The sequence below is a fragment of the Nanorana parkeri genome, unplaced genomic scaffold (assembly GCF_000935625.1).
Source record: "Nanorana parkeri isolate BGI_ZX_2015 unplaced genomic scaffold, ASM93562v1 scaffold369, whole genome shotgun sequence".
In the NCBI taxonomy this organism is placed as follows: Eukaryota; Metazoa; Chordata; class Amphibia; order Anura; family Dicroglossidae; genus Nanorana; species Nanorana parkeri.
Window position 1 is genome coordinate 575,219 of NW_017306637.1, and position 8,167 is coordinate 583,385.

Genomic DNA, 8,167 nt, shown 5'->3' on the forward strand with positions numbered 1-8,167 from the left:
AGAGGGAGGCCGCACCTTCCTGCCCAGTGCCCACAACATTTTTTTTTATGCATGATATATATATATATTTTAGAAATCTAGTTAATTGCAGATGCCACTGGTCCATGACAATGGTCACTACCGCATAATGCTCCCTATGGTGCAGTAGTTTGTTGTGCACATTTATATTTCTCCTGTTGTTTTTTATTCTTATTATTAGTTGATATACAGGAAAGCATTGTTAACCTCCTTGGCGGTATTCCCGAGTGTAGCTGGGGGTTACTTCTCCATACCCTGAGCTACACTTGGGAATATCTCACAGTATTTACTTACTTTGTCCCTCGAGCCGTGCGGTGTCCTCCGGCCGGCGCCGGCATCTGTCTTCCGGGTTCCATCCCTTGCGAGCTGACGCGTCGCATGGGGGCGGAACCGGCGGGAAATAAAAAAAAAACCTGGAAAAAATTTAATAAAATAACGAAAACAATCCGAAAAAAAATCGTGCTGAAAAAATTACGAAAATCAAAATAATCATACCGCCAGGGAGGTTAAAAAGGAGTGTCCCAGTAGGGGTGTTTTTTGTAAAACAAGATAACTAGTGTACAACAGCGGGGAGGTATGTTGTGTCAGCTGAGGGTATAATTAAATTGTTGAATCCCCAGCGCAATTTTGTTGTAACACAGTACACGCATACATTCCCCGATTTGCATCCTAAAAGGGTTAATGTTTGAGAAACCGAGTAAATAGTTGACCGTAGCTATCGCGTACCTGGTGGAGGACTGATTAGCTGAGGAGGCCTCCCTTGCAGTTCTTGTCTCGCACCCCTGGTAGTAGGAATAGGGAGCGAGTAGACAGAGGCGCACGGGTGTCAAGGTGTTCAGATACGGTGCCTGGTAGAAGTCCAGCCACTGGGTCCCTGGATGGATGAGCAGTGCTAGTGTACGGATGAGATGTCTGCGTAGATAGCAGCTGAAACTGGAGCGATGTCAAACAAGCCAGCGGTCAAAGCCAGATGGTCAGCACGGTACAGAAGGAGCAGGCAGAGGCAGAATCCAGATAACAAGCAGAGGTCAGGGGCAGGCAGCAATCAGTCAAGGTCAGTAGGAAGGGTGGAACTCGCGCATGCGCAGTAGTTTGCGAACTTCTGGCTATGGCCTTACAGTAGCCATGTAGTTAGACGCTGCAGAGTTAGGAATAGCTGCTGCCTAGAGATTGGCCCCATGCCCTTGACAAAGTCCAAGAGATGTAATGCATAGGTTGGAGCCAATCGCGATACCCGGAAGTGGAATGCTGTGCTGTGGTGCCACCACCTATGAGAGAGTGCTAGTGTTTGTGTGAACGGTTTGGTCTGCCTTTTTTTTTTTTTTCTGTGTTAGGATTCCTTTTTGGAGCAGCAGGATTTTATAGACACATTGGATGCTTTCATTTGTGAGTAGTTATTTTAAATTTGGATAACAATTTAAAAATGGATTACACTATGTAATTTCCCTCTGTCCATAATCTTCATGTGAAATCTAGAGAACCCATACTGAGAAGGGAGGCTATCCACTAACCCCGCAGGGAAGGGGAGGCTCTTGTAGACCTTACTAGATTATTTTAATTATGGTCATACACATAATTGTGTGAAGTTTTGGTCATGGTTGTTAAGCAAGTTTGAGATTCATTCACAATAGTGTTAACACACATTGGAGTTTGTGCGCACATTTCCAGCAGTGACATTTGTTCTCAGAGACTTGTTTGACTAAGGGCTAGTTCACACCAAGCGTGGAGCAGGTCCAGAGCAGGTGCAGACCGGATCAAAACTGCGTCCAATGTATTCCTATGGTATTTTTAGCTCCAGTTCACATCGCAGCGTGCAGATCCAGAGCAGGTAACAAAACTGCAGCAGGCCCTATTTTACCTGCTCTGGATCTGCAAACGCATCAATAATGCATGCAAATGCCTGGAACGCACTGAAAGCCCATGTTAAACTAAAAAAAAGACTAGCGTGCGTGTGCAGAAACCTGACCGGATCTGCTCTGCATTTGGTGTGAACAAGGCCTTAGTTTGGTGGTTGTTGTTTTTTTTTTCTTCACCAATATATAGAGCTGCAGCTAACGATTATTTTCAAAATCGATTAGTTAGCCGATTATTAAGTTCGATTAATCGGTTAATCGGATAGAAAATAAAATACATTTTTAAAAATGGCTCCGGTGATGGGACTGCTAGTTTGTATTGAGATTGCAGTCCATCACAGGAGCAAGCTTGGAGCGGTGGAAGTAAAAAATAAAAAAAAGATAGTGTGGTGTGCAATATAGTGAAATGAAAAGTGTAAAATTATATAGCAATGAATGCAGAATGGCACCGGCTATAGAGGACTACAAGTCCAACATAACTTTTTTCAACAACAACGTATACAATCTTGTTAAAAAAATATTTCATTATATTGTGCACTTGGTTTGAGTTTATTTGTTGGCACATTTACTTGGTATATGTATATTTTTCACTTTGTTTCTAGTTGAAGCGCTGCACTGTTATATATTATCTATTTGTTTAGTGTTTAGAGTTATTCACACTTGGTGTCGGTTGCTGGTTATCAATTTAAGTTAGTCTAGCGTGGAAAAGTTTTTGCTAAATATGCTTTTCAGTGATAACAAATTAAGCATAGGTTGGGCTTTGAGGGGTAAATGTCATGTGGCTGAGGGTAGGCACATCCTGCCATAATTTGGCACAGCACAACATAAATGCACATTATGGCAGAATACCCTGGGTTTGCCCTCTGCCAGTTCTGACCGCTCTTTCATGTTGCTGCTTTGTCCCCTGCCACTGCCATCTTCTCTGCTTCTTCCAGGTCTGGAGCCTTTTTTCTTTGGCTGTTGCGTGGCCATTTGATGGAATTTCTGCATACATGCTGGGGATGTATCTCCCCGCACCCAGTTCCATTATTGGCATCTTACAAATGCCGGGTGTGAGCTAGAAGTGTACACTGCCTGCCTCTTCTGCCAAATCTTTTTTTCCCCTAGCAACTTTTTTTTCAATCGTTTAAGAAGGCAAATGGCAGGGGTCCAGCATCCAGTCAGAATCCATCCATCACTAATCTAACTAAAGATAAAGAAAACCATATTAGTTTCTACAGGTTACTCCACTTTGCGTATCAGCATTGATCTTTACGTTGTTTTTTTGAATCAACGTAAAAACTGTTTTCTTAAAATGTTCATTGACAATAAATAGGGGGACGTTACTTATTTATCCCTCATTATTTTCTTGTGATCTTATTTGTCTCTGTAGGCAGTAGCAATGGCTGCGCAAGCCGGTCTTCTTCAGCAACAGGAAGAACTAGACAGGAAAGCTGCTGAAATTGAGAGGAAGGAGAAGGAAATGAGGAATGTAAATATTAATTGTAAGTACATTTTGTAATATTTATCCTTTTAGGTATGGTTGTATTTTCTAACTGGAATTTTTGTGGAATTCTGTGTTGAATACAGTTATAAATTGGGAGGAAAAGGTCTGTTTGTATTCCTATCAAAACACCATCATTTGGTGCCAGTAATTGACCAGTATGCAGTATGTTATTTTGTGTGTGTATATCTATATATAGATAGATAGATATGTATATAGATATAATTAATATTCGTTTTATTTAGTCTATCTGAATTAACTGACCTTCAATGCAAGACCGCTTTTACCTGAAAGTACCTTTTAAAGCCTGCTGTTTAGTTAGCTTCATGACCTGAGATCAATGTATACAAGCCCTTGTTTTTAAAGAAATATGGGGGCAGTCAGAAAAAGTGCACAGATTAGGTATTGTTCTAAGCTTACTTGCTGCATGCTTGTTCTAGTACAGAAGAGCAACAAAATGCCAAGCAACTAGCATTTTCACAAAGAGGTAATCAATGGTAATCTCTACATTGCTTTCGCCACAAGTTTCCTTTAATAGTTGTAAAGACATGTTACAAAGACATCCAGCAATTCCTGAGACCACCGTTATTCAATCAGTACTTACAGCTTTGCACCTTTGTGGCGTTGAATGCTCCTTGCCATTATATGCCATGTCTAAACCTCACTAAAAAAATCTAAAGCGTGGCGATGGGAATGAAAGACCAAGAAACTCATAGCACTCGAATAAGTGCTGATATTTTTATTGCACCAGAAGAACTTTTAAAATGTAGTGCATTCTGTGCCAGAAAGGTGCCAAACTGTTATTGCTTCTATAGGCTATCCATCCAGTAAATAGTATAAAATTGTATTCAGCATGGCTGCTTAGAAAATGTTGGTTTAATAAATAAATATGACATGATTTTCTGTTTCCATCCTATCCCTAAAAATAGAAATTGGTGCTAATGAACACAATTCAAATTTTTTTGCTAACTGTAAATAATAGCTTTTTGCTAATTTTTTGTTTTTGCAGTAAGACAGAATAACTGGCCCCCGCTCCCTCCAAATTGCCCGATTAAACCTTGCTTCTACCAGGACTTCTCTGCAGATATACCAGCAGATTACCAGCGCACCTGTAAAATGCTCTACTACTTATGGATGTGTAAGTATTTTGCACTTGAGTAGTTAATTATGGCTTGTGTAGGAAGGAAGAGCATTGTTGCGTGTTTATTTCCTTCCTTTTTCATAGCCGCTTCAGACTTAAACATTCTCTAAATTAGAACTTAATCAGGAGACTCTGTAGATTTGTGCATGAGTGTATAAGAAACTTTTTCACTAACTCTGCTAAAAAGTTGTCTGCCCCTTTGTGGGTTTGGCAGTACTGTCTACCATTGCTGTGAAGAATGCACCTCTCTTTAGGACACCACCGATAAGCAGCTAAAGGCCCTCTATAGTAGTTTGTTCTCTCAGCCGTGTCCTACTCTACAACTCGTTTTTCTTTGCAATACGTTTTTATTGAGCACATTTTCATACAAAACGCAAAGGAATGAGGGGAACAAACCCCATCAAAAAAACAGAGCGGAGGCCCGAGCCTCAACCAACTTGAATATATCTCTACACAACGTGCATCAAACTTTTATTTGCCAACTCCAGCAGCACAGTGCATAGAAGAGAATATCGGGGAAAACAAAGACATACAAGAGGGAGAGTAGACAAACATTACAAGACAGTCGGCCTGGGGGCCCTACCACATAGGTTATCACAGGATCGAAGTCATCTGGAAAAAAAGCATCGACCCATGGGTCCCAGATAGTGGAGTATGTGGCCAAGGAGTCCTCCTGTGACGCCGTGAGTTTCTGCAACTCGTTTTTAACTGTGACCTTGATTGTCAAACCCTGACTGATTGGTCAAAGGCTGTTAGAAGGGATCTGATGACTATGACAGTCACAATCTTTCCATTATTTGAACCGCCTTTTGAACACATCAGAAATATTCCTCTTTTCACTATTACCCATAAGGTAGCATTTCTCTGAGGCGAGTATATGAGCTGGCAGCCTTAACCTGTCAGGAGCTCTTTCTGGTCTTGCAGAATGACAAGTTAGTGTTGAAGCCCAGAACTTCCTTCATGTCTAAGGTAGTTTAAACCTACTATCTCAACTAGGGCATTGTTGTTCCATCCCTCTGTGCAGCTCCAGTTCATCAGAAGTTTTCTCTCCATGGATGTAGTTTCTTGCAGCTACTGTGTCCTTTACAAAGACATACGCTCTCTTTGTAATACCTGATGGTCCCCATAAGGGTGAACAAGCTTCTCATTCACCATTTCTCAATGGCACAGGCAAGCCATAATTTAAGCTTGTGGTCTCAAGGATCTGGTATAATTTTGTTCCTGTCAATGCGCACTCTACTAGATCTGTTGGAGCCTCCTGGGTTCTTTGGCATCAGGCTAATGTTTCTCAGATTTGCAAGGCTATCACATAGTCTTCTGTTCACACGTTCTCCAAGTTATACCAGATGAATATTTAGGCCTCATCTGATGCTATTTTCTGGTGTAAGGTCCTTCAGGTGGCTTTTTAAAAATGGTGCTAGAACATATAGCTGCTATTCCAGTGCGGTTTTAAAACTGTAGCTGGGACTCAAGTGGTTAAAGTGCACATCAGGGCAAAATTAAAAAATCACTACATCTCCATGTTTTATCCCTATAAAAATGCTGCAAATACAGAAAAATACCTGCTGATCACAAGTCCATTGTGGTCTTAACTTTGATTAGGCTAACAACCTAGTGCCTTTGCTAACCTGAAATCTCATGCAGCATTGTCAGCCTTGCCTAGTGGACAACAGAAGTCCACCTATCCCCCACCAGGCTCTATCCCTCAAGTGCATGTATTGATTTTTCCCAGCAACAAAATTCTGCTGCCTTGACTTCAAGATCCTGCCCATGTACTGTTAGGGGAGGGGCTCCTGGTAGATGTAGATCTGGGGGGCGTGCCTATGTCAGTAGGAATTGAGCTCCTTACAGATGCCCTTGCAATAATATTACAACCCTGATGATGATGATCTCGCTAGAAGTAATAACATCTGTCTCGCTACAGAAACCAGGTAAAGTTAAAATAATAATGCTGGGATATACTCGAGGGGGGTGGGGGAGAGGTATAGGTGTATATTTGGGTAATGTCCAGACAGACATTTTTATTTTTTTTAGCAGACCTTTTGATTTTACTAATATTTGTGTGCTAAAAGGTGACTTGCAAGTACATTTATGGAAGAACAGTCGTAATAATAATAAATATCTGATATTAGATAATACAGTAATAATGTAGGTTGTTAACTGTTGATTTATCTGAACACAGCAAGTTATTAATAGTTTTATTTAACCTTTTCTTTTTCCCCTCTCCTTATATTGTAGTTCACGGAATCACTCTTTTCCTTAATCTTCTGGCCTGCTTGGCATATTTCACCAGTAACACAGAATCGGGTGGTGTAGATTTTGGCCTGTCGATCCTGTGGTTTGTCTTGTTCACACCTTGTGCCTTTCTGTGTTGGTTTCGACCAATCTACAAGGCCTTCAGGTAACTGAATGATCTGAGTCTTGTGGCATCTGCAAACATATGTATATTATACCGTATATTGTAGCTTGTGTGAGCAGGACACTCAATTCTCAATTCCTTTTTCTAAAACCCTGCAAAAAGTGCCCCGCAACTTACTGTGCGGTTCCACTGGAGCCCTTTTACTATACCATGCCCTGAGATTGAGGAAGTGGCACAGAGATTCAGTCTAAAGCTCCATTTCTGTGTTTGTACAGTGCCATTTAAGATGATGCTGATATATTAATAATACATTGTGCACATGGCTTATACTGATGTAAGTCTATATATTGGGGACAAGAAAATAAGACCATAAAGGCTTATTCAGTAAGACCGCACAAAGTCGATTTACCCAGCATTCAAATTTTATACATACCATGGAAATGTATATTCAGGTGTGTTGCTGCAATTTGTACTATTGAATTAGCCATATATAGTATAGTAATATAATTTAGGCCTTACTGCTATGTCAGGATTAAGTAGTCCGACTCTACAGTTTTTTGTTTTCTTTTACACACTTTTTTTTTTTTTAGCTATTCTCAATGATCGTTTTTTATTTCCATTTGGTTATTATAAGGCAATGTGGAATTATATTAAAGCACATAATCTTGTGTTTTAATACTTGTGGGTGTTTATTTGTTGTTTGCTCATTATATACTCTGGTTCCACTTCTATGTAGCACTACACAATGGTTCTGCTGTTCTTCTCCTTCTCTCAATGCAAGTCTCAGTCAGCCAACTCAATGAAAACAATGCACTCCCTATGGGGATGATACTATGGGGATGATACTTCCCTATGGGGAAGTATCGCAACCGTTTTTAATGTAACGCGCGATACTTTGTCTTTAAAGAATATGTTTAAGTACTTGAAACCATTTTGTACAATACTTAAAATTACATTCTTTTTTTTTTTTTATTTCTACAGGACCGACAGTTCCTTCAATTTCTTTTTATTCTTCCTTATTTTCGCCTGCCAGATTGTCATTTACATTATACAGGCAGTTGGTATTCCTCACTGGGGTGACAGGTGAGATTATAAGTCATAAATAACTAGGCACGAGTGCCAATAGAGGGTCACGGTCCCTCCTTCCTGTTTTATCCACCAATATGGCAAGAATTACTAGAGAAAGGATGAATAAACAAGATTCTAGTAAAGCTAGTGGCAAAATTCCCCCAAGTAAATTACAAATGTGAACATGGACCCCCTCCTAAAGAGTAGGTATTGGAAGTATCTCTAAATTTAGCAGAACCAAAATC

The 8,167-nt window shown here is 40.3% G+C and overlaps 1 protein-coding gene across 2 annotated transcripts in view; it reads left to right on the plus strand.

Moving 5' to 3' along the window:
• Positions 1 to 8,167, plus strand: part of SCAMP2 (secretory carrier membrane protein 2) — a 34,913-nt gene that overhangs the window by 21,690 nt on the left and 5,056 nt on the right. For both annotated transcript variants that reach the window (XM_018558942.1, XM_018558943.1), the window contains exons 4-7: positions 3,244 to 3,355; positions 4,364 to 4,492; positions 6,734 to 6,896; positions 7,836 to 7,937. In XM_018558942.1, the coding sequence (XP_018414444.1) occupies positions 3,244 to 3,355; positions 4,364 to 4,492; positions 6,734 to 6,896; positions 7,836 to 7,937 (506 nt within the window). The remainder of the gene's footprint in view (positions 1 to 3,243; positions 3,356 to 4,363; positions 4,493 to 6,733; positions 6,897 to 7,835; positions 7,938 to 8,167) is intronic.